Source organism: Periplaneta americana, chromosome 15 (genome assembly GCF_040183065.1).
Source record: "Periplaneta americana isolate PAMFEO1 chromosome 15, P.americana_PAMFEO1_priV1, whole genome shotgun sequence".
Classification (NCBI taxonomy): Eukaryota; Metazoa; Arthropoda; class Insecta; order Blattodea; family Blattidae; genus Periplaneta; species Periplaneta americana.
In genome coordinates this window covers 223,460-250,821 of record NC_091131.1, presented here as the reverse complement: position 1 = coordinate 250,821, position 27,362 = coordinate 223,460, and the positions used below count along the sequence as shown (strand labels likewise).

Here is a 27,362-nt window from a genome sequence, read left to right as displayed (position 1 = left end):
TATCACTTGTCAATAAATATACAGTACTGTTAAGAAGAATATACACAATTGCAATTAACATGCTCATTTTTAAATATCATTTCCAAGGGGTTGACCTCTTTCAGGAATTATTAGCCTACATTCATGATAAACAACTCATTTACGAAGCTAACAGACTAAGTTACGCTCAAAACCTCCTGACATTTGCAGGTGTGTATGTTTATTGGCGATGGTCAATAGCGCAGTGCTGTGTTGAAACATACGGGAATGCAGACTGGTTGGTTAGAAAGTCTCAAGATCAAATAACAAGTGCGTTCGGAAAATTGATATGTTGTAGGGACCCTGTAAGAAAATCTTTACACACAGGATGGATAAATCAATCAATCAATCTTCTTAATGTATCCAGCTGTTTGCTGACAACATAAAGTCCACTATAGTCTATTCAGTTGTTCTTCACGAGAAATGAGGTGTTTACACACAGGACAAAGTTTTATATATTTGCAATTGACCTTTTTTAGAATGACAAAAATATTAATATAACGTAGAAAATTATAATTTTGATGCACGCCACAGTTGTAGGGGCTGAAGTCACTTTTTTTTTTTTTTTTTTTTTTACAATTTTTAGTTTCTGCTGACAAGCTATTAACTACAAAAACTCCAGCTTTCATTTGATATTACGGGCTTATACGTGGGTGGAATCAAGATGTAATTATATACTGTACTTGTAAATTTTTATAAAATAAACATTTAGCTTTTGGATAACTTTAGAAGTTTGTTTTGGCTCCCCTGAAAAATTATGTTGTTCGACTTGAATCCCTTTGGCCGTGCATCAATCTTTTAATTTGGAATTTCTTCATATTTGATGCATACTTTTATTTTACTCAAACATGATTGATGTACAGACTTTTACATTTTGAGCAATTAATATCACTCAATAAAAGAATTGTCTTCCAATGGATACCATCCCATTGTGGAATCCTGGGAAATGAGAATGCGGACGCTTTAGCAAAGAAGGGCAGCACTGCTACTTACAGACCTGTTACTAAATCTACGTATTACTCTGTGAAAAGATTTATTAAATCTACATACTTAGACTTCAACAAACAAAATGTAATAACACAATCCCAAGGGAAAAAATGGAACTCTCTGCATCAAAATCCACAGCTAATTCCCAATTTACCACGAAAATCGTCTGTAGCTGCATTTAGATTGGCAACAGGCCATGATTGTTTGGCCAAACACCTGCATAGAATTGGAATATATCAGTCCCCTAACTGTCCATTATGCAACTCAAACCAAGAAATGGATTCGGAACACCTCAAAATCTGTGCTTCAGTGGCTGGTCATGATAATATCTTTGAAAAATATTGGAGTGCAAGAGGTCAAATGACTTCATTGTCAAATGCCTGGCATTAGAAAACAAAAACAACATTTTGAGCACAACTGCTTGTGGCTACTACCAGGCAGAGGGTCAGGACAAGTTTCTCTCTGCAAGATTGTTGCATCCTCTTGTTTCTGTGGAGACCTACCAGTTCTTTAGCAACACTCTTGATGTACGAACTTCGAGACATCTTAGAGTCGGAAAATATTCGGCACAGTGTATGAGCATTTATCATTGCTAAATCTAGTATATTATAAAATATATGAACAGGCCATCCCTGGCTCTTTGCTCGCACGCTGTATTTTCTGCACATCTGGTCGACAACATGGACAACAAAATTTGTCTTATTGTAAAATATAATGATCTCAGGAGTTTGCTTATTCTTGTTTCATTAATCGAAACATCAGTATGCAGTGTACTTAGAATTAGTACTTTTTCAGCTTGGCACGAAGTGAGAGTGGTGTCTCCTGCTTTATGCAGAACAGTACTATACGGAGGTTCTCAGAAATTCTTTACAGAAGGCGGCAGTTCTTTTCTAGCTCTTCAATTCCAGGGCTAGGCTCAATGAAGACTACATGCTTACCAAGCATTCTGCCAGCTTGTCTCGTCTCATTTTTCTCTAGATAGGGGAAACCATTGAGGACATTTATCCAACCTGTGCATTAGTAGCAAGCCAGAATTTGATACCTACGAAATTTATCTAGTTTGTTGCTCATATACTGTACTTGAAAGGGAATAATTGTTCATCTATAGTTATATATTCTGAAGGTCTGTAACAGACAATACAGTTGTCAATAAACCAATTCCATATTTCAGAGGCCAAACAAAACTTGTCATTTTGCTTTCGGTGAGTTCACTTTGCTCTCAAATCAAACCTAAGAAATTTCATTATTTCTAGAAACCTATTTTTTGACAGTCTGTAAAAAAATGGAGGACCCCATTCTCGACTCCATAGGTCAATAGATTTGATAGCTCTGGCGCCATATACTCCTCAGCAGTACAAGACGGCAATGAATGCATCACGTTCTTCCAGCTCAACGTCCACGAGTCATTGCCAAGAACACTGCGAGTCTCTGTCTCAGTGCAACGTTTTATTAGGCACAAAACAGGCTCATTGACGAAAAGACATCAAGTGCTGGTGAGGGATTCCTTATCAGTGCTCCTCTTTATGTAACCAATAAGACCTGATGTTCTAAATATCATGCCTTCCTGCATTGGAGCAATACACGTCTCTACCTCATTCGTCTTCACCTGTATCAGCCCTGCCTACAGAATTGGGGACATTCACAAAGGCAGTCGGTTTGAACGCTAGCACTGCAGTGTCCAATTTCGGTAGGAATTCCATCGTCAATAGTAGCAGCTAGGATGTGGATATCAGGAAAGCGACGATTTTTGTCACTGCCTCTCCTCCCTCGGTTTCTCGCAGTCTCTCTGCAATTTTAAAAAAAATGAGAGAATTTTATTTGTATATCGAATATTTGCGTCAAAAAAAATTAATAGAATGAATACGACTGCAGCTTATCCTGCTCACTGCACTGTCTTCATACTGCTACCAGTTGAGCGACGAAGTAATAATTCGTCTTCACTAATCATTGACTCACATTCTGATTTAGACTCTGGCTGTTCATTCTCGGACTGTGAAGGCAAAATGTCTTAAAAAAAAAAAAAAGGTCACAATTTCAGAATCACTAAGTTCGTGAGACATGTTTCAGCATGTCCTTCACTGACAACTGTTGATACCGACCTGACTTCCATGTCGCAATGGGCAGCAGCAGACATGTCCAAACTGGTCTAATAATGCCATGTAATGAGTTGCAAAAAACGACGAAGTTGAATAATGGTTATTTGACTATTATTGGTAACGATAGGTAGGTAGAAATTGCCTCAAGAAACTGGAAAATGTAAAAAAAAAAAATGAAAGTGTAGAATATACTCATAACTAAAATATTAATAGTCACAAATTCTCGAATGTGTACGAAACTAATAAACAACATTATGAGACATTAAATATCGGAAACGGTTAATTGACTGCCTCTGGTCGTCCTAGTGTTAAGTATTCAGTGACACAAAACATATTGCTCATTGCTCAGAAACGTTACTCATTTGACATATTTGAAAACTGTTTATAATTCTTACATCTTTTAACATTTTGGTTTAATTTTATGAATTGTTACTATTACTACTTTAATGGTACAGAATCAACTGAACATCTTACAATGGAATGCTGGTGGTATAACATCAGCTAAGAAGAGTCATACACTCAGCCAAGAAATGAAAGACAGTCTTAACGAGGAAGAAGATACCTTGGCAATATTTGACTTTCAATTAGCATATGACTCTGTTTGGAGAAATAAATTATTACTAAAACTCCAGAAATTGGGTATCTTCAGCAGTATGTTCAGATGGATATCAGAATTCCTTAGTCAAAGATTCATTGCTACTAAATTCAATAGCTCACTTTCTAGTTACAGACAAACATATCAAGGTCTACCTCAGGGTGCTGCCCTCAGCACAACTTTATTCAATATTTATATAAATGACTTACCCTCCCTATTAGAAGAATCAAATATGAAAACAGCACTATTTGCAGATGATATAGTTTTGTGGACTTCGGATCTCACAGACATGGAGATAAACTTTAAAATTCCGCTCTTAAAGCTCTAAATCAACTACATGAATGGAACACATCAAATTTGATGACACTCATTTTAAGCAAAAGTAACTACCAAATATTTTCACTCGGTAAAAAAGAAAGAGAATTCAATATCCAATACAATGGCCAACACCTTACTAGGACTTATGAATCCAAATATCTTGGAGTTATTTTCGACAGTAAGTTAACATGGAGCAACCATTTGAAATACATTTCTGAAAAAGCTCGTAAAAGATTCTCCCTTCGGAAAAAACTAGCAGGAAAGAAATGGGGATGCTCAAGAAATACTTTGAACACTGCATACAAAATGTTTATACAGCCAGTGCTGACATATTGCGGAGAGATTTTAATTACTTCACCTTTCATAAACGAAATAGAATATGTTCAAAACCAAACTCTCAGGCTCATTACTGATGGAATCAAAACAACTTCAATGGATTCTGTGAGATTCCTCATTAATATTAACAGCATCAAAATGACAATAGAAGAAAAAGCACTGATTCAATAAGAAAAACTTATTAGATTACCAGGAAACAAATGACATTCATAGTCCTGTCTGTAGTTTAAAAACTCAAAAAAGTTCCATATCCATGGTTCAAGAATTAAAACAGAAAATCAACATCCCGAATTTAAAAGAAAACTTACAAATTAAACCAAACCCTTTAACTATTAAATATAGAGTATAATCTAAATCTAACAGAAAAAAAAACTGAAATCAGAATAAAGACTGAAATACTGAAACAATTGTCTTTAGACACAATTAATATTAGGTACCCTCCACAAAACTGGCTTCATTTGTACACCGATGGATCCTTGATCTCCAGGGAACAAGGTGCAGGTGCAGGTGTTACGTGCTGTCTCTTCTCATTTTATAGATCTCTTGGATATGGAACAACAAGTTTTGATGGAGAAACCATTGCAATAAGTGAAAGTGTCAGGAATCTTCTATGCCACGTCAATAATTTAAGAATGCAGTTATATTGTCAGACTCCAAAGCAGCTATTCTATCAACAGTCTCTAGACACACAACTTCATCTCAAACAGCAGAAATAACTAAAATGCTCTCTCAATTAGTAACACTCAATAAAAGAATTGTATTCCAATGGATACCATCCCATTGTGGAATCCTGGGAAATGAGAATGTGGATGTTTTAGCAAAGAAGGGCAGCACTGCTACTTACAGACCTGTTACTAAATCTACGTATTATTCTGTTAAAGGATTTATTAAATCTACTTAGACTTTAACAAACAAAATTTGATAACACAATCTCAAGGGAAAAATGGAACTCTCTGCATCATAATCCACAGTTAAATTCCGATTTACCACGCAAATCGTCTGTAGTTGCATTTAGATTGGCAACAGGCCATGACTGTTTGGCCAAACACCTGCATAGAATTGGAATATATCAGTCCCCTAACTGCCCATTGTGCCACTCAAACCAAGAAATGGATTCGGAACACTTCAAAATCTGTGCTTCAGTGGCTGACCATGATAATATCTTTGAAAAATATTGGAGTGCAAGAGGTCAAATGACTTTATTGTCAAATGCCTGGCATTAGAAAACACAACAACAAACCATTAGGTACTGTACACTGCGTCCTACAAGGAATGAACAAGCAGATACTTTGGCTAAAAAAGGTACCAAAATTTTACAAAAGAAAAATACACTGTCGTATCATTCTGCAAAATTAATAATAAATAGAAATATCCAGAAAGAAATACCTGAAAATTTTAAAGCCGAAAGTACAAATAAATCATTATTTCTTGACTAATAACTGGTCATGACTGCTTGGTAGGACATTTATACAGAATCTCCATTTTTAAGTCACCAGAATGTGTTCTGTGTAATGAAGAAGACTCAGTGATGGACATGGATCATCTTCACAAATCCCAAAATCTGAGATCATCCCATCTGGACTCTATTATACTGGGAGTGAGAAGGTGAATAGAGGCCTTCCAAGAGCCTGTGCAATAGAGACTACTACTACTACTACTACTACTAATAATAATAATAATTATTATTATTATTATTGTTATACACACTATGCTACTGCTTTTCATTGACATTGTACTTCTTGTTTACTGCTTACATCTCAAAAAAAGAAGAATGCCACGTCCTTTACTGTATCTTCTTTAACTTCATGAGGTAGACTTATGGTGTTCGCTTCCTTCCATTATTTTATTTGCTTACAAGCCATTTCGTAACTGTAAATATTTAATGTATGACAATTTAGAAGTCTAATGTTATGTAATGCACCTGTGTTATAGAGCGTTTGAATTCCGGAATCTCTCAAGTGAAGCAGGTGCTGGCAGCCAAGTTCACTGCAGACAGTCAGGAGAGTCAGGAAGAGCTCACCAGGCACATAGAGAAAGTGGTGAAGACAGCAACAAGTGAGTATTACGTCTACAGGCTTGGCTCCTGATAATGTGTTGATAGCAGGAGGAACAAATGACTGGTAAATTTTTCCTTCTATTTTCTCAGTCACATGTTCCACATTTAAACCACGAGTTTCAGCATACAGAATGATTGGTTATGAACAGTAAAATAAGTTAGTAAATTCAATTTAATTTGTGACATCATAAAAATACTAAAGAACAAAAGTAGGGAGGTTACTATATATAATTTGTGGCAATCTGTATGGACAAGGAAACCTGTTACATTTTTAAAGGGTGGAGCATGCACTATCAAATACCCAAAAGTGAATTATTTATTTAATCATTAAAAGTAAATATTTACTTGAAATGAGTCAGCAACAGTGGAAATCATGTTCAGATGAATTCTTGTGTCATACTGATGATACTAGCATTCTGCTTGTTATTGAGCAGCAGCAGCAGCAGCAGTAGTAATAAAAAATGTAGTAGTGACAGTAGCAGTAATCATAGCAGTAGCAGTAGTGGTGATGTGATTGTAGTGGCAGCAGCGGTGACCATAACAGTTTAAATAGACGACTAGTACGTACAACAATAATAATAACAAAGAGTGTACCCTTTATGGAGAGGTTATAGTTTCAAACAAGGAACACCTGCAGACGACTGGACCCAGGGAAAAAGATCGAAAAGATCTAATGGGACTCTACTGGGAAGCACAACATTTGAAAGCAACAACATAATAATAATAATAACAGTAGCAGCAGTAGTAGTTTATTATTGCTTTTACACCTTAATTGTTATTTTCGTGTTAGGTCGTGATTTGAAGGTATCTTCTAGATTTTACATCACTATTTTTAGGATTATATACAGGGTGTAACTCTGCACGTTCACGGCAGTGCCATAAATACGAATCTGTGATCCTTAAGCTGGGACGAGTATAACTTGGGGAGGCTGTTTTGTATGTACAACTAACTGTTGCCTTGTTTATCAAAGTCACCAGCGGAGTAGGTGTAATGCATCTGACTTGTGCAGTGAGATTTCTCTAATCGAAGGTCACCTGAAATGCAATGTCATCCCATAAAATGCAGTGTTGCTTACATTCCAAACAATAGAGGCAAGAGATACATCCGATGTCTATCCGACCTGGACATGGATCTTCACTGAAGAATCTTTCTCTTGTAAAGTCCCACATGTATATTACGAATTTTTTCATCCAGAACTTCGCTTTTCCCTCCCTCCCTCGATGTTGGCCGGTTGCAAATTGTCTGTGTTAAGCACGAATTATCCCTGCCATTTAACTCTGTGTCATAGTTGGCTGTTCATTATTCATTTCCATCATTTGTATGCTGCAGAGTTGAAGATTGCTGGGTATACGACTGACTTTGTGAACCGTGTGCTGGACAGAGTGAAGAGTGGTGTGCCTGGCGGAGGCCTGGACGAGTTGTAATGACGCATGGCTGCTCTTCATCTATCCTTCTGGATATCGTAGGTATGTACGTACTGTACAGGAAACTTGCAGGGAAAAATGCGCTACCAAGTACCGAGATTGTATTTTCCATGCGGATTTCAGAAACTTTAGTATGTGATAAAAATAACCAAAACATTTGTTTTTATACTTTCTTGAACTGGTCATTGGAAGAGACAATGTGTATTTATACCCATAGGCTTACTTAGCAAACGTTTACACTGATATACCTGTGCTCAAAACTTTGCCTCCTGAATATCGCCTTAGGAGTGGAATGTTTTAACTTTTCTTGCTTTGGCACATGTAGAACTCGGCATTAGTTAACAACATTTGTTTCTTTTTCATACTGTGATTGTAAGTCTTTATTTAACGCCCTTTTAAACAATAAAGAACTTTCAAAGGAGATGAAATGATGATATGGCGATAATAGTCTAATGAGAATAGCAGGGATACAAACCGTAAGTGATATACCTTGCACTCAATGACAGCACGTGGTATCGTCTGTATACTGTAGGAAGAATCAAGAACCACATAAACGAATGGCATCTTGAGGATGATCCATCATCACATTAACCAGAAGTCACTGCTTTTGCTGTATGGATGTCTAACATTATGAGATGGGGATCACTTGTAATCACCACATCCTAGTACTTCGGAGTCTTCTTTTTTGTTCTTAAGGCTAGTTCACAATAAACTGGGAATGAAACCAGAATGAGAACGAGTTAGAGTACAGAAAGCAAAGGACGTGAATGTGAAGATTTTGGATTCACAATAAACTGAGAATGAAAACGGCTATGCATATCCATACGTATGGATGCTATTTGTGTGTAATTGACCAATGGCATTCTCTTATGAGTACAGACCCAGAAACAAAATTTGGACCACCTGAATTTTCCAAGTTCCAGTTATAACATACTGCGCATGCTAGGTAAAAGCTAGCCAACATAAATACAGGTTAACCAACTTCAAATTTATGACAGAATATTTAAAAATTCAATACACTTGCATCAGTCTGATCACGTATACGTGTAGCATATATTGAAAGAGATTCTATTGAATTTTTGAGTTAGTTAGAAATGATGGATGAAGAAATTATGTCATGGATCCTTGCTACAAAATATACGACGACCAGAAAGAATCTAGTAAGTTGTGATCAGAACCGAGAACGGCAAAGTTGGAATTTCGCCATCTCTCATGTTCCCATTCCTGGGCTCTGGCAAGCTTCTCGTTAATTGTGGATGCTCACATTTAAATATATTGATATTAATAATTTTTTCCATTCTTGGTTTATTGTGAATCAGGTCTTAGAGTAAAAGAAGGTGTACCGCAAACCTCTAATAAGAAACACTAAAGAGTATAAGTGGTTAGTTTGGCATTAATAATAAATATAATGAATGAATACAATAGAAGCCCGATACAATGCGGTTGTTGGGGATTTTACTTCATCCCTGCATTGTAGCTTAACCGCAGTGACCTGTAGAGTGACAGAATTTCTAAGTTTGTGTTCTTTTTTCATCCACCCTCTAATTGTTGCTTCTGGGATGCCGCACTCACGTGATAAACTTGCCTTTGAATCCCCACTCTTCTTCACACGTGCACTGAGTTCAATACTACACAAATGTGCCGTATGATTAAGACTACACATCTGAGAACAAGGAGGTGAGGGTTTTGTTCTAGTGATTAGAGATGCTATGTCAAGAGAGTTTTTGAGAAAATAGCCAAAATCAACTGCTGCAGTGTCAGGTCTTCATTGTATACTTAACTAGTTTTAAACCATTAAGAATTCCATTTAGTTTAAAAAACTATTCAGAATGAAAACATTTAGTCATGCAGAATTACAGTAAAATTTGAGATAGGGTTAGTGACAAAGTCGTTCTATGTTGACCAATTCACTGAATCTCTACAATTAATAATTTCGGTGATAACGATGTCTTTTTTCAAGAACATACTTTTCACTGCGTTATATCCGAATCTATGATATATCGCACTACGCTGTATCAGGCTTCTGCTGTATTTATTAATTACAAATGGATTTTCAACCAGAAAAAATAAAGATGTATAAAGACAAGACATACTAACAGAAAAACTAAAGAAATACAGAGAAGAAGTATAAACAAAAGAAGTCAATGACAGCAAATAAGAGAATATATACTGTCAAAGACCTGTAAAAATATAATAAATAAAATAAAAAAATGTTATAGATAAATTCAAGGTGAATATATAATCCATTATTTAATTCTATTAGAAGACCCCTGAAGTCACGATATAAAATTTGCTGATGTCAAATTTTAATTCATAAATATGTACACAGTGATTCCAAAAGGACTATACAACTTTGTAAGCTTATAGAAATTTATTTAGAAAACATACAGATTTGGTTTTAATGCTGTGTAGTAGCAAAACTCACCAAGTTCTCACTCAATGTGATTTCCGTTGGTCATGTGGCAGACATCCCACCTGAACTCAATTTCTTGCCAAACTCGCTGCAGCATATCCGGCGTCACTAAATTGCAGCGGTGATTCGGTTTCTGAGCTCACTGAGATTGGCAGGTAAGGGTGGAAGGTACACTTGATCTTTAAGGAACCCCCATAAGAAGAAATCAAGCGGTGTCAAGTCGGGGGACCGAGGTGGCCATGATGTCGGTTCTCCACGACCAATCCACCGACCAGGAAACCTCAAGTCGAGAAAATCACGGACGTTTTAGAGGTAGTGTGGAAGGGCACCATCCTGCTGAAATTGAATTTCCTCTTCTTGATCATCTTCATCTATCTGTGGTATGAGAAAATTTTGTAGCATATCCAGATAGACAAAACCATTGATAGTTTCTTCCTGGTAGAAGAAGGGGCTGAACACTTTAGTTTTATTTATGGCACAAAACATTCACTTTTGGACTGTCACGAACATGTTGCAGATGGAAAGGTGGAGGTTCAGAGCCCCAGATCCTGCAGTTATGGGTATTTACTATACCAGTGACGTGGAATGTCGACTCGTCGCTAAAGATCACGTGGTTCAATAACTTCTAATTTTCTTCAATCCTACCAAGCATTTCTACACAGAAATCCCGTCGACCCATCTTATCTTCATCAGTAATGTGTTGCACCATTGTAAATTGGTATTGTGTTAAGTGCAGACGTCTCCTTAAAATGCGTCAATCAGTTGGTTGTGGAATCCCAGTCTCACAAGAAGCATGCCATATTGATTTTCTAGCACTTCGAACAAAGCTTTCCCTCCCTTGTCCGACCTCAGCATCAGCCACACGTGGAGATTTGGCTGGGTAATAGAACAGCCAGTCTCAACAAAAGTACGGTGCCAAGAATAAATTGTTGCCCAGAATGCAGATGCTTTAGCAAAGAAGGGCAGCACTGCTACTTACAGACCTGTTACTAAATCTACGTATTATTCTGTGAAAAGATTTATTAAATCTACATACTTAGACATCAACAAACACAATTTGATAACACAATCTCAAGGGAAAAAATGGAACTCTCTGCATCATAATCCACAGTTAATTCCCGATTTACCACGAAAATCGTCTGTAGTTGCATTTAGATTGGCAACAGACCATGATTGTTTGGCCAAACACCTGCATAGAATTGGAATATATCAGTCCCCTAACTGCACATATTGCAACTCAAACGAAGCAATGGATTCGGAACACCTCAAAATTTGTCCTTCATTGGCTGACCATGATAATATCTTTGAAAAATATTGGAGTGCAAGAGGTCAGATGACTTTATTGTCAAACGCCTGGCATTAGAAAACAACAACAACATAAATTGTTGCTCTGGTAAGAGGATCCTTGCCACTGTCGCAAATTTCGTTTCTTCAAACAAAAACACACAGCAAGCTCGCTCTGTACCTGTGGAAGTAGCCATTTTGAAATGAACTAGGTTAGCACACGCGGTGACAGAACTAGGTACTACTACAAAGCTATGTCAGTGAAAACTTCATGCCAGAATTGCTTTCCTTTGATATCAGAATCACGCAGATTACTAGGTTTGAGAATTAAGATTACCATTACATGATAAATGCGATCCCTCCCCTGTCATCTCTGCTACCACCATCGTTCCTGAAGAGGGCCTTCATTGCCGCTACCACTTCTCAGTTTCTTCTCAAGTCCCTGTATGCAGCTGTTACCACAGTCCATTCCGTCACCTGATGATCCTGCTCATGATTATTGCCACTGTCGGATAAATCTTCTTGATATGCAAGTCATTAATGATGACCCAGCCAAGTTCTTCATCTTTCTACATAGATCCTTGAATAGCATTCCACCCCTAGCTTCGGTTGCAAATCATCGATAGTGCCATATGCAGCGCCATGCTCCTTGACATAGTTGAACATTTTTCTTCTTCAAGGTATTTTACCTGGTTTTCCCTGATGCAATTGGGTGGAGTTCTGCTTCACGCTAAGCTCGCTCCCACATGTGATTCTTATATCATCTCTTCCCTCTTGATATTCTGGCAGTTGGCCAGGTCTTACATTTCACAGTTGTAGCCTCATCACTTCTAGATCCTGAATCTGATTCCACAGCAGTGACGAGATGGAAGAAGAGCAGTTCCCACCACTAATAGTTTGAAAAGTTTCCGTTCTTAATATAATTTTCTTATGTATCCTAATAGCTCATAGCTGCAGGTTTGATGAGTTGTACATATCCTATCACATCAAAAGATGCACAGCATTGCTACAAGATGACATCATACAAAATACTGGTGAGCAAAATGGCGAATGACTTCATCTCTTTTAAGCATGTGCCTGCATGTGATTCTGTAAGCAAAAGATCCTCGACTCCTTGTCAGAGGGTACAGTATGCTCTTGCTTGACATTCCTGGTCAAGAGCCTGGGCATTGACGAACAACATATCTTTTTAGGTTTACTTTAACAGAAATTTCCTTTCCAAAGATTAATAGCTAAATCAACCAGAAATTAGGAGAGATGGAGGCACACAACTCCTAATCACTAGATTGTGCACCATTATGCCTGGGTTAAATCCCAAATCTGTCCGCAGTGCATATGAAGAGAAGGCGTATGTTACTGTTGATAGTGATTCACCTGTCGGATGGGGATGGGGATGTGCGCCCTCCTTGGTGCTATTAGACAGGAGTAGGCTATGTGTCGGCACCCAATTTCTCCTTCTCCCTTCCTCACCCCTTTTCCTACTCACCCTACTACACGACACAACTCTTCGCAGATACACATCATGCATAATGTGGCCCGCTAACATAGTGTGCAACTTGAAAATGAAAATGGGTCACAGTCCTGCCATCTATCTGCAGTATGCAGAATCCGAACCATGCAAGTGAACTGGGTAGGCATTAGACACACACAACCACAACTTGTTGAATATTACATGCAACCTTAAAACACCACCAGACGTTCTTCTGAATAACGGTCAAACTGACTAGAAGTAGCCATTGGTGCATGTCATCTCATTTATTGGTATGTAAAACATGTTCAGTATCCTCAGACGGAGTTGCTTTAAGCCATATTTTCAGAAATCAGCGGTTCACCATAAATAGAAGCATTACTTTGCCACTTTCTGTAATTTGAAGTAGTGAGGCTTACACGATTTATCCATGGGAAGAGAAAATGCAGTATGTGGGGCACTTTGCAGGCAGACACTGATCATGGTGGAAGGTCAGTGCCGAAATCAGAGGCTCTTTATGGGGAAGTAAATCAGTTCTAGAAGAAATTAACCTTATACTGAAGTAAAAACGGAGTGGAGGTGGAGGTAGCCGTTTTACTGTAGGTCATCATTACACCACTGGAATGTTGAATCATGTTAACCAATGATTAAGTGTTTTTTCTTAACTCTTTAAGAAATAATCTTTCTTTGCAACACTAATGTAGTAAACCTTTCGTCTCAGCTCATGCTGCTTAGATTGCGGACACACGCATTTCCCAGAGCCATTTGACTGGTGCCATACTGTAATGTGAGATGTCAGTTCTGTTACAATGCATTGTCCTATGGCCAGTTCAGAAATGTGTAAATATTTTAAATACAAAAACTTTGTTTTAATTGATGTTTTATGTTTCAGTTTATATATATATTATATACTTCTGCTCACTAAAAGAAATTCGAAAGGTTACGATTGATTATTGTGGGACATTGTTGTCCTGCTGTTTGAAATTTTGTGTTATGGGTTAATTCTATGTATAAATATATATAATCACGTCACATTTCATAGTTTTGCTTCTTGTTTGAAGTGTGACGCATTTGATTGACATCTGTGTTATGTCTCATGACATTTACATGTATGTATATATGTATTTAAAATTTCATGCACATGGTGTATTCTTTTTCTAGGAAACGTGTCAGTGGTGCCAATTAGTCAGTGTTTGCCTATTTATAATATACGTAGTTTGATGCTCTGCCAGCACACACATAATTAAGTTTTAAATTGAGAAACGATTCAGCAAACGGTATATTGTGCCTGAGTTGCTACTAATTCGAGATTCAAGCTGCGATTTTGTATGCTGTCTCTGGTTACATCCGAACATAATGATTGATTGGTTTCTGTGTTTGCTGTAGTGTGTTGATGCATGTTGTTTGCAGTTGGAAATGAGGAGTGTTGATCTAGCACACACAAATTTTAAAAATGCTGTTGGAGTCAAATGTCAGTACTACTCAGTATTATTGACACGACAGTATTGTTGACTGTTGATATGAAAAGACAGTATTTTGAAGAAATTTTCTTGACGAAGAGCATACAAACTTAAATTCACATTGTGAATACAAAGTAATTACTATGGGTTTGAAAGAGGTGCACATTCAAAACTTGAAGTAGCATTAAAAATGATTGGCACCATTGTTCACGCATATATTCATTCACCTGTTCATATATACAAGCTATTTGCCAGATGACGGTGTCTATGGCTAATATTCAAACAGTAACTTAATGCATAGTTCCTATTGATGAATTACTTCGTGGTATGTATATTGTTATCCAAATAACCTCATATTAATATGTAATAAAATAATAAATCCGTAAGCTTATTTGTATTGTACTTAGAGAGTATTTAATATTTTTTTTTATTTATAAAACTTTATTATGTACAAGTTGTTTCGAAGTTTGGATAATGTTATTTTCAATAACAACACTGTTGTACTCTGTAGGATACTATAAATAGTAGTATTTTACTTGGCCATCATATATTAAGAGCGGTAGCTAGGGAGAGTGCTTAAAGAGCTTCATTGTTACCACAGACGAGAAGTTTATATTTATAGAAACATTATTTTTGTATACAGTGAGGGGTTTGGGTGTGAAGATGTGTCTTAGGTAGCTTTCAGTCTGACAATCTGTGCCTGTAAACCCACCCCTTTTAGAGTTACATCTCACTTTCTGTATCCTAATAATATACGATCTGAGAAAATGTCAATTCATGAAAAAAATCATATTCACGTAAGGTTTGAAGTTGTTAAAGGTTATTCGATTTGGTAGATGTAAACTATGTTAATATATTTTATTATAATCCCAACAGGCAGATAATTGTTCACTGGAACTCCATTTTAAGGTTGATGCAAATAAACTAAATCAGTGTCCCTCCCATTCGACGATAGTGCCTTATTTCTCTTTATCTTTGTTTCAGTCATTTTATGAGATTGTTGTTTTTGTAACTAATATGGTTGTCCTTGTCAGTTTATTTACAATATTTATTTATTCAATATTTTGTTACGTATGTGAACATTACATTACAATTCTCTGTTCCTGTATATTTTTAATATAATGTCAATTTAAGAGTAGAGTACTCACGTTTCTTAGAGAAGACCTTAAATAGGGGTTCGACTGTACTCAAGATAACTTAGCTGGTGTTTCGAATAAATATTTTATTTCCGTTCTGTTAAGTACAGAGTGATCGAGAAGTCTCTCCACACTGCTTCTGTAGATGAGAATCCATTGGGCAGAGAATTCAAGTGGCAGCACTGGCCGCTAAGCATATGATGGACTGGGGGTATGAAGTTGTCAAACAGAAATGAATGTGGGAGTGCCAACTTTATACATGGTTACTAGAACCAGGACGAATAGAAGTCCTAATGAAGCTGCGGAGGGACTTTTCGATCGCACTGTAGATGATCGTCTGACATGCCACAGCTGAATATTATACACAAGTCACTTTCTGTTTCATAAATCCATTGACTTTTGATTGATTGAAAGCTATTTCTGTCACACAGTTCTCTTCACTTGTAAATCTGCTCTGAACTCGTTGAATTCAAATAATTACATTTCTTATCAGTTAGAATAGCCATCGTCTATAAGAACTGGTGAGGCTGATGATGGAAAGTCTTCACTGAATACTGCATGCTCTCTTAAGGAAGTCTAGCAGAATAACACACAGTACAGTACTTTAATAGATACTTGGCTTGTGTCATCCACCTCCAGGAGGGACATGTCATGTTGCAGATCTAGTAATAATTAAAACTTGTTCAATTATCTTCTTAGTCGACAACACGCCAGTGTGATGATTATGATGGAAACCAACCATCGAATACTGTCCGCATTCACTACAGGATTCGAATCCCGGTTAGCACCCACAGAGCAGTTGTAAGGGGTTTTTTTTTTTTTGCAATTTTTTGGCACATCCACAAGTGAAATTTGTATGAAAGATTGATAGATTATGTTCAAGATATCTCACTCCCTCTGCCATAAGAAAGATCTGCGAATGGCTGAAAAGGTATAAAAGTACAATTCAGAATGTGATTAAAACCCTTTCAAAAATTTATAGAAATATATCACACTAAAATATATCCATAGGTGAAAAGCAATTGCCAAAATAAACTGAGTAAAGAAATATCTTAAGTGAACTATTTGTGATTAGAAATGGATTCGGAACACCTCAAAATCTGTGCTTCAGTGGCTGACCATGATATCTTTGAAAAATATTGGAGTGTAAGAGGTCAAATGACTTTATTGTCAAACACCTGGCATTAGAAAACAACAACTATTTGTGATTAAAATAAAAACACTTGAAATCAATCAGTGATATCTTTGTTCTGAGAATTATACCATTGATTATGAAGTTCTGAAATATCATTCTCACGTGTTCTATTAAAAACAGCCCTGGTTATACTGCAAAGAAGAAATTTACTTTCACTTATCAGCATCTCTCGACATTGCATCCATATTCTAAGAGTTGAAGTTGGTGGAAAGTGAAAAAATTGCTGTGCACATATTTGGATTTTCAAGCAACTTCAGTAATTTCTTTGGTCCCACCCATTAGCGCTGTTCTTTTCGCTCTCTCTTCTTTTTTCTATTTTTGTGGCGTTATCTCTTACCTAGAAGATGTAGCCTAAGGAAATAAGAAAAATAGATTTTAAAATTTTTTCTGAGAATTTTGTTAATGCTAAGGATTTCCACGACCCTGTTTCTAACAACTGTAAATAAATGAACCTAATAATGATTTTGTACACAAATATAACTTAAAGGTCTAATAAATTATGCATTAATTTATGTTAAAAGTTATCCATGGATTATACATTTATAATAGTGATAAGCTCAATGCAAACCAACACTGTGAGGTATTTTCCAAGCTTTGTCATTGTGTCAGTATTACTGTGTTGTCTGCACAGTGTAAAAAAACAAGAGATTTGAAGAAATCTATCTCTTCCTATGGTGACAGTTTTCATGTCTTCGTTAGTGTCCCAATGATTTTGCTGAGATAGCAAGGTATTGTGACCACTAACATACAAAATTTCATCTGCAGTTACCTTTGGATTTGCACAGTTCAGAAACAAAGCACGCCTAGTTTCCTCAACTAAATGTTCAATCCATTCACCATCAATAAATTACTCAAAACATTTCAATTAATGACATAAGTTCAATCTGAATTTGTAAATGTAGTTGGTTCTTCAATACAAAATCTGCTTCTTCTACAATTATTTAATTTCTCTTATGCTGTACTGTTTGTGCAGAACACACTGTTGACCCAGAACAAACACTGTTGATCATAATCAACGCCTATTCTCTCATCATTTAGAAGTCTTATTTCATTGGTTTGTAACTGCTGGCATGTTGAGTTATTGACTAGTTTGCAAAAATAAATAATCTCGGAAAAATCAGCACAAGCCTATATCTTATGGGATGAATTCTATACTAAAATTGTAACGTACCCTTCTCCCTCTTTGTCTCCTGAATTTGGTTCTGTAATTTAATACACACATTATGTATAATATCGAGTGAGAAGCTTTTATATATACACACACACCAGGTGTTTCAGACCACCGGTATCAGCCTTTTTTCTCGAAAACTATATGATACTGGCTGTTCATAAAGAAATTTTGATAACCGAAACCTATGTAAAGAATCGATTGGTGGTAGTACCATTTCCCATAACAAACCGAAAGTAGGGGTACCTGTGGTCAACTACGAAATTTCAAATGAGAACATGGGTTATTGAAGGTACCATTGGAAAGAAGTTTTACTGAAACTTCTTTTTTTATAACTTTTATTGTTGACTCACAAAGCACAAAAAATAGTATCTTCTGAGAAATGCTGTATGTCGTTTATGTACGTACACTCTTCATAGTGAGTGTTCAAAATTTACGCCACTTTGTACTAAAACAATGTTATGATAACCTCCTAACATCCTTGATTGCACTTCAACGCAGCTGAGAGACTCACAGGCTTCTCTAATTCTTTGTATCATGTCTTCTCTAGTTGTTGGACGCACCTGGTAGATCGTGTCTTAATAGTAACAAAGCTGGGAGATTAGGAACATTACTGGGGGATATACAAATCTGCAACCCCCTTGAGAAGCCGCCACTGTCTAAAACATTATTGTTCCGTGTAAATCCTTGTTCCCATACTAGGTAATTAACAAAGGTTTGTCTCTATCTGACCATTCCAGTTCACTGTGAGCATATTTAGATCCCCTGCTAACACGACCTTTCTTTCTAACGATATTGAGGACATCTTTTCTTGCAGTTTATTTAGAGTAAATACGTTTGTTTCGTTTGAAGGCTTATAGCAAGCTATTATAGCCCACTTTTCACCATTGTATTTATTATTGATTCGTACTGCTATAATTTCTACCTCTGCATGTAACCATAGCAAGTTGCTGTCTATACCTGTCATCTCTATCTCTTCTGTAAATCCTATAATCATTCCTACACATTTCCCGTCATGTATGTTACTGTGAAGCCATGACTCTGTAGGTATAATTACCTCTGGATTGTAGATATCAACTAAATTCCAAAATTCAGTGATTTTATTCAGTACACTTCTGCAGTTGACCTGTAGCAACCGTAACAGACTGGTCCTCACCTGCTCGCTGTTCCACTCCACGTTGACCCATCTTCATGGCTGACTCCTGTCCTCCCTTGTCGCCGCCACCACCTAGTGGAGAGGGCTCCCAAGTATCTGTCGTCTAGCCAGGAGTTGGGATCCACGAACCGAGTCCCCATCTGCTCTGCCTTGTTTGCATGTCCCACCTTCCTCCAGTTGACGTCGCGATCCCACTGATGATGTCCGCCGTGGGTACCGTTTCTTCATAGAAGACATCAGATCGTACCAGTTCGCAATGATGTAGTTCACACTTTATCTTCTCACGTCGTTTGTCCCCACATGTAGAATGATTTTCTTCAGATCTCGTTTGTGCTGCTCAAGCTCGTCTTTCATTTTGTCTACTCGTATTCCCGGGTAGCATGCCACTTCCAGTTCCGGGTTTTGTTCTCTGCGTGAAAATGTCATGAGCTGTCTTAAAAGTTCCGTCAGTATACCATGTTGTGGATCGCGTTAATTTTCTCAAATGGTTTTTTGAAGCAAACAATTATACGATCATAGTCATCTTCATTTTAGTTTCCTTGTTCATTAAAGGTGTCATAAATAAAATAAAAAAAAAAAAAACCTTTCTCTTGTTTTCGTAACATGAAATTCATGGGGTATCATTTGAACATGTGTTAATGATTTCGGATTTGCTGGTAAATTCCGTTGACGTCTTCTGTTCATATATCTCTTCAAAGATTCTCTTAGGGGAAGATGCAGCGGAACTTCTGCTGGAACCCTTTCCAATTCAAGCTGAGTTGTTTGCACTGGAGCGACAGTAGGTTCATTATCCACAGTCCATTTAAGCTATGCACATCTGCGAAGAGCTTCTTCTTCTGCTTGGAGTGGTGGGTGATCATTACTACCATTAGGGGCTGTTGTTATTGCAAGTAGGCCTCACTACACAGAACCAGAGTAGTAATGCCGCTGCTATTTACTACTGATCCATACTTATAAAATACAAAGTTGAGTAAGATGCAAGTAAGACAGTTATTGTTATTATTATTATTATTATTATTATTATTATTATTATTATATAAAATAAAAATAAAGGAGCTGGGCAGGCACCCTGGCAGGACTACACCACTGATCCAATATGCTCTTGTCCGTTGAATGTTTTGTGATTGTAAATTATATAAATATTCAATATGAATTAGAGTGGAACCATTTCTTTCACTAGAAATTATTTCTCCCTCCTCTTCCATTTCCAAATAAGTCATGAAAAAAACACTATGTAGAAATTTTAAATTTAAAATCAGTTCCAAATAACCATGGTTTCTCTACTTTGTGTGAGTATTGTACGAGATTGAATGTATTGGTTAATAATCCTGTTCGAGAAGTCCTGTGTGAATTGTACCAGTGTGCGACTATTCCCTGTGTGAAGTGGCCAGGTCCCTTTCCAAACATGTTTATTGAATTATATTTAACAAATTAATAGAAAAAGGAAAGAAACAAATTATTCTGACTCAAACTTTATGTAACTTTCCACAGCACCAAGAATTAACAATGAACACACTACACTATGAAACACAGAATAAAACTGGCACCACTGTATGTCCACGTCAGATCGGAAATACACAAACAATACATAGGCTAGTATTTTCCATTAACACAGTATTCCTATGATATGACCTGTCCTTTTCAGTAAGTAGCGATGTTTTAAGAGATTAAATTTAATGTTACATAATAGCATTTTAGTTTGACATAATAATGTACCACAAAGATGATGATGATGATGCTGCTGGTGGAGGGGCAAAATTTCTTTAGTTGAAGGATAAATACTGTATTGCAGAAAAATCCCAATAAGAATTATTCTACAGAGTAAACTATAAGTATCATTCATCCCTCTAGATAAGAGAAATTTAGCAGTACAGATCACCCCTCTGAGGCAGCTCAGTAAATCTGTTACTAGGGTTGCCAACGTAACAAAATTGCAATCACCTTTTAATGCATAATCTTATCTGTGCAGTCCGCTCCGTGCTGATATTCATTCATTCATTCATTCATAGTGTTCTGCCCAAAAGCAGGTCTTTCACTGCAAACCCAGCATTCTCCAGTCTTTTCTATTTTCTGCCTTCTTCTTTGTCTCCGCATATGATCCATATATCTTAATGTCATCTATCATCTGACATCTTCTTCTACCCCAAACTCTTCTCCCATTCACCATTCCTTCCAGTGTTGTGTTGATAAAGGTAGTGTAAATACTAATAGACAATGAAATTCATAATTACCAACTCAAATTAATCTAAATATACAAGTTCTATGTTGCTAAGGCTAATATTTCCCACATTATTCCACTTCAAGTTCATTTGATGAATGCATTTCAACTAGGTATGTTCAAACACCAACTGAATTCAGAAAATTAGGGACTCCAATGGCTACACTTTCGAAAACAGACATCTATTTTTCAGAAACATCAATTATCAGCTTTACTTACAGTGGCTGAAGAATCCTTCAGAATATAGTATTTATTATACAATTCGTCTACATCAATGTTGGGCCTATACTAGGTACTAATTAGGAAGACATTTTAAATCTAAAACTGTCTTCGTACACAAAGGATTTTCATGTGAAAAATGAAACTGTTTTTCAATGTATTTTATTACACTGAAAAGAAAATTCAAGAATGCTTTAATGAGTTTTTATTTTTATTCTGATAGAATCATAGTAAATGCAAATGATTCAACTCTACATCTTGGCTTTGTCACTGATGCATCCATTATCCCGAACAACTGGAAGTCAATGTAATATCCATAAAATTATATTCATTGTCATCATTGATTTGCGAAAGTGTTTCAATTTCCTTTGGACAATGAGAACCCAAAGTCAAGAAGTAAGAGATGATAGCACATCAAGAACTACGGCAAGCCCCAGAGCCAGTCATCTTGTTGTTATATGCATGATAAGTTCTTGCCACAAGTGAAAGTTAGGTGCCGCCTCTGCATACAGCAGAATATACTTTGAAAACAATGCTCACAGTGTGTGCCAGACACCTGACTTGATCAAGTTCTGATTTTTTTAACATTGTGAAAACTTAATATTTCTGTCCAAAATTAGCATTCGAGTTATCAGCACAAAATACAGGAAATGTACAAAAAAGATTCAACAGAGATGGCTTGAGCTGTTTCGTGGGATTTCTTTATAAAATTAGGATTTTCACACGAACTTCACTTTTCCTGGGTAAAATACTGCACACAGATGGAATAAAATTCCCTGTTCTCTTTGTTGGAGGCATCAATACAAACATAGAAAAACTCGATCAGTAACATCATTAATAATAAAAGGCCCTAACACAGCCTTCAATATTAACTCTGCCTTTGACCTGCCACATGTTACTTTCGAGTTCTTGAAGAGATAGTATGCAAGCTCATTACCACAATCCACATAATAAGCTCTGCCAAGCCAATCTAAAATGAAATAAAAATTATGTTGATAAATCGGTAATTGCAAATCATTCACGCAATGATTAATTATTAAAGTTACTGTTCATTAAATTCCCTTATATGACTAAGAAGGCTCAAATATTTTCACATTCATTATAATCTTATCATTTTATCTGAATACCATTTTCCTAAGAATGCATATGAACCAATATAGCATTAATAAACACTTCTATTAACCTTTTCATCTTCAGAAGAGTTACTTTTAATGAAAAAGCTACTAACAGATGCCATAGATACTTTATTCTTATGCTCCATACTGCATCATATCGTTGTGACTGCCATGTGCTATTGAAAATTCTTTGGAGCAATATATGCAATTTACTTTGCATTTATTAGCAATCTCCTTTAAACCACTGATAAAAATCTTCCTCCAACCATGAATTGCGAAATATACACCATCTTCCTATCAGAACCAGAAGACTGCTTTACATTTACTATTACCACTCATCTTGAAGCATGCTGAGAATCCACAGGCTGCAGAGGAGGAGGAAGTAGTTCACAAGTAGAATTGGAATTACTATCACTTCACAAAGAAAAGTGGCATTTGAAAACATGTATGTAGTTGAAAAATAGTTAATTTTAAAATAATTAACAATTGATGTCCCAGGAAAGATGAATGTGACTTGGAACCAATTATTTAAGTAAGGCATGTCCCTTTAAATCTGGGATACCTGGCAATCTTACGACACATAATGTTAATAATTTGACCTTTTGGGGAATTTTAGACATCTTGCATGTAACACAATGTGTTGGGGACGAATGAAGCTTTTTGTATTAGCTCTTTTGCATGTTAATTTCATAGTTAGTATATTTGGAAGCTGGGATCAGCAGTACTAAATTAGATTGTGTACTTTGTTTATCACAGCATTGATACTGTTTATTGGACTCCGTGTGTGCAAGTGATTCAGACTTAAGTTTTGCTGTGTGTGCTTATTACCAGTTATCTGATTGACATATGAAGAAACCATTCCAACATTTTTTTCAGTTTAATCTGACATGTAGGCAGCTTCTTGACATATGCTTCTTTAAAAGCATTTCATTGCTTATAAAGAACTTTGTTAGAAGCAAATCATCAAATCTACATTAGTGATGCAGGAAAGCAAATCTCTCAGTATTAGATGATAACCAGTTGGAAGACGAATCAGCACCTGAGAATGGGGGGGGGGGGAATTCCTTACTTCTGTAATCCTTTTGGAATTGCCATATTAGTTGTGGTAGGTAGTACGTAATGAACGCTGTTTACAAATGTGATGTTACTGCTTTTCATGATGTAAGTTGCATACCAGTTAAGACTCAAACTGTGTCTACTGCTGCTTGGTTCTCTGATCAGAACATTGCAGTGTGAGCCTTGCTAATTCAAATGTGTTTTGATTACTGTAATTGTGTTCACTGAAGCACAATCTTTAGCTGCTGACGGCCGGATGAGATTGTAATGTAATGCATGAATCTAGGTGCAGTGAAGCTGTGCTGGTAATCTAAATGTGTTCAGCTTGTGATAAAATAAAAGGAGTGTAATGCTCTGGATATGCTCAAAATCAGTACATGTAGGAGGGTTAATTTGAGTGCATTCTTTGTTTTTACCCTAATTTGAACAGTATGAAGGAGTAAATAATTCTGTGATTTTAGTGTTAGGTTACATTTATTTATTTATTGTGTGGTTGTGCTTGACAGCAGCTCCCTCCAGTGCCCCAGGTGTAGATGTGATACAAAGCTTTATACATAGCAACATGATTGACAAACTCAGGAAACTAGGTAACGAGATAGTGTACATAGAGATGTTAACTAAATTTGTAGATGGGCCTATATCACACCAAAATTCCAAACATACATCTGGGAAGGGAAGGGAAATATTTTATATTTTGCTATTGTAGAAGTGGAAGTGTCCAGTCATTTACAACGAATGATAAGTAGCTGTAGAATTTATGTATATGATAGAAGCCAAGTAAAATACGTGTGTAGCTTCCTGTACGTAGCAGCAGAGTACAGCCTCTAATAATCTTGCATCCATTTGTTTATCACATACTTTTATCTCTTATGCAGTGTATGCGGATGTAAACCTGTATTGCAGAGGGAGAATATGTTTGTATGACTTGCAGCTTTACATTGTAGTATAAGGTACATTTTTCTCTTGGAGAAGTGAATTCTGTCTGGGATATCCCCTGAATTCATCATTTTTCTCATTTAAACTACTAGATGGATTGTTGATGACTAAGAAATTTGATGTTGTATATTAGATATTGCAAGCCTGCCAAGCTGTAGAGGTTATCTCATTACATACGATTATTTTGTTACACTGAAGTATTTTCGGGTCTCCAGTAAAGGCTAATAGAACTGATTTATATGATTACATCGGAAGAGATATTTTGCAACTGAAAATTTAACCCTCTTTGAGAAAAAACATGTTTTTAATTCAAAAAATGGTTTTGGATTGATGCTGTTTTGATATTTTGTATTTGTTTTTTCAGTCTGTGTCACCTATTCTTGCAGATGTAGGTAATTATTTGTATTAAATGTCCGTGAACAACAAGAAAGTTATGTGTACTCTTTTGGAATGTTTAAACTATATATCTAAAGCATAATTTATGTACTTGTTCGTGTTTTACTTCATTTTTGAGATATACTTGTAAAAGTCAACAACAAACCGAAGAAATGTAAATTAATTCTGAAGCAGAGTTCGAATTAATTTTGGGCATGAGGGAAAAAAAAATGTTGTAATTAAAGAATTATATTAGGCATTTGTTCACAAGGCTCAAAACAGAGGAAAAACTTCCCTATATGTACTATTAATTCGAACGATGTTCTAAACTTGCTGTCTGCTAAGCTGCATCACACTGTGACTGTATGATTATTATTTAAGTGCAATCTTAATTTTGTTTATATTTTGTTGCATAAGTATTCATAGAAATTGTGTTCAACATTTTGGTGTGTGTTGAAAGAAAACATTTTGTAATAAAAACACATTTACGTTTTCATTAATGTTAATATGAAGTCTTGTTACAACACATTTTAAGCTGTCCTGAATCTGAAATTATACTGGGTGTTCCTAAAGTCTGTGACAGATTTCACCCATTAATAACTCAAAACATATTGAAGATAGACAACTTGTGGTGTTCTGCATTGCAATTGTCAATTCAGAAAGTTTAATTCATTTGTGATTATTTCAATATGGGCTTTTAGATGGTATTTAAGCTCTCTTTCATGTGTTTTGTAGTATGTCTGGAGTGATACTTTGTTTCAGTTCTTCAACGTTTGACATTTGATTTGTGTACAATTTATCTTTCACATAACCCCACAAGAACATATCTACAATCTATATAATATAGAAAGGTATTGACAGTTTAGTGGCTTAAAGGCTTTACCATGGTAACCACTGGAGACAGACTCTTTCACAGTGAGCACATGGTAGCCAGCTGTTTTGTTCTGAAAAGTTTAATCTTCGTTACTATGTTACAGAAAGTGTTAGTGTTCTGTCGTGGCTATTGCTTTCATAGTTATTCCATATTATATTACCGACTATGTTGAAAGGATGCAGATTTCTCTACTAGATGCGTAATATTCCAAGATAGTGTTTATTCTCTGCACACTATCGTAAAGAATTTAAGTTTAAATATTAAAATATCAATAGCCGCAATATGTTAATGAATGTTTCTCATGATTCCTCATGGTACTGTAAAACAAACTTTTACTTAAGCATACTGGTACCTCAGAAAGTCAATATATTGCCTGTGTGAATTTTTTAAATCACTGTTCATATTTTGAGTAATAGAATTGGAATGGAATTTAGGAGAGGAGAGCACTATGGCCCAGCACTGCGACCTGTTACGATCTAGTGTGCTAACCCTCAAGCTAGGCGCATTTCCAAACCCACACAGGCCGACTACACTAAGGTTCACTGCTTACTCAGATTTCGAGCAGGCAACCCCCCTCACCCCTGGGCCTGGGCGATCGGAGAGTGCTGTGAAATGATGTAGATACTGATATGAGGAACACATCTGCCACAAGTGTCACTAAGTATTTTTAAAATCCCAGGCCTGTTCGGGACTCGAATCCAGGCCGCCTGTGTGACAGGTCGAAGGTCTGACCACTCAGCCACTGCAGGTGATATATTGAGTAACGTAACTTAATTCAGTGATATGATTCCAAAGAAATTCGTTTGTTATCCATCTTGTAGGATCGTCAGAAACATCATCTTTTGCTCTATATAAGTCATCAGTATTAAATTAAATAGGCCTAATTGATTCCGCATCATTATTATGGATACTAATATCTGAAACACCTAGCTCAGATAAACCACATGTCCCATTATTTTCTGTACTGTTCACTACATTATGACGCTCAGATTTATGTAGACCTGACACTGCTCCATGAGACATTAGCCGATGTAAGGTAGCCATGGAGCTAAAAACTGTATCTTTCTTTTAAAATAATTTCAAATTTATAGCACAAAATCTTGATTACTGTTTATAATGTATATCCCTTATACACTGTATGATATCCACATTCACTCTTTTATTACTTTTATAATAATAATAATAATAATAATAATAATAATAATAATAATAATAATAATAATAATTGTTATTGACATTTGTCTAGTCAAAAGAGTCGTATAATACTACAAATTTACGAGTTCGCGTCAGCTGCTCAGTTCCGACAAGGCAGGCAAGCAGCGCTATCAGGTGCACTGCACAACCGCACAACTTCACAATGTCACTCCCTTCCCACGTGTGAGAGAAAACTGTCAATACCTTTCTAGTTTTGTATAAACTATAATGGGATAATGTTGGGTGAGCAAGAGCGCCAGGTTA

General features: G+C 36.3%; 2 protein-coding genes across 2 annotated transcripts in view; one reads left to right on the top strand and one right to left on the bottom strand.

The window, feature by feature from the left end:
* REPTOR (repressed by TOR) overlaps window positions 1–20,129 on the top strand; it is a 40,381-nt gene extending 20,252 nt beyond the window's left edge. The window contains exons 7-8 of the mRNA XM_069848824.1: window positions 6,283–6,405; window positions 7,737–20,129. Coding sequence (XP_069704925.1) covers window positions 6,283–6,405; window positions 7,737–7,831 — 218 coding nt within the window. The 3' untranslated portion in view covers window positions 7,832–20,129. The remainder of the gene's footprint in view (window positions 1–6,282; window positions 6,406–7,736) is intronic.
* Window positions 1–27,362, bottom strand: part of Letm1 (Leucine zipper and EF-hand containing transmembrane protein 1) — a 106,848-nt gene that overhangs the window by 67,563 nt on the left and 11,923 nt on the right. The window lies entirely within an intron of this gene.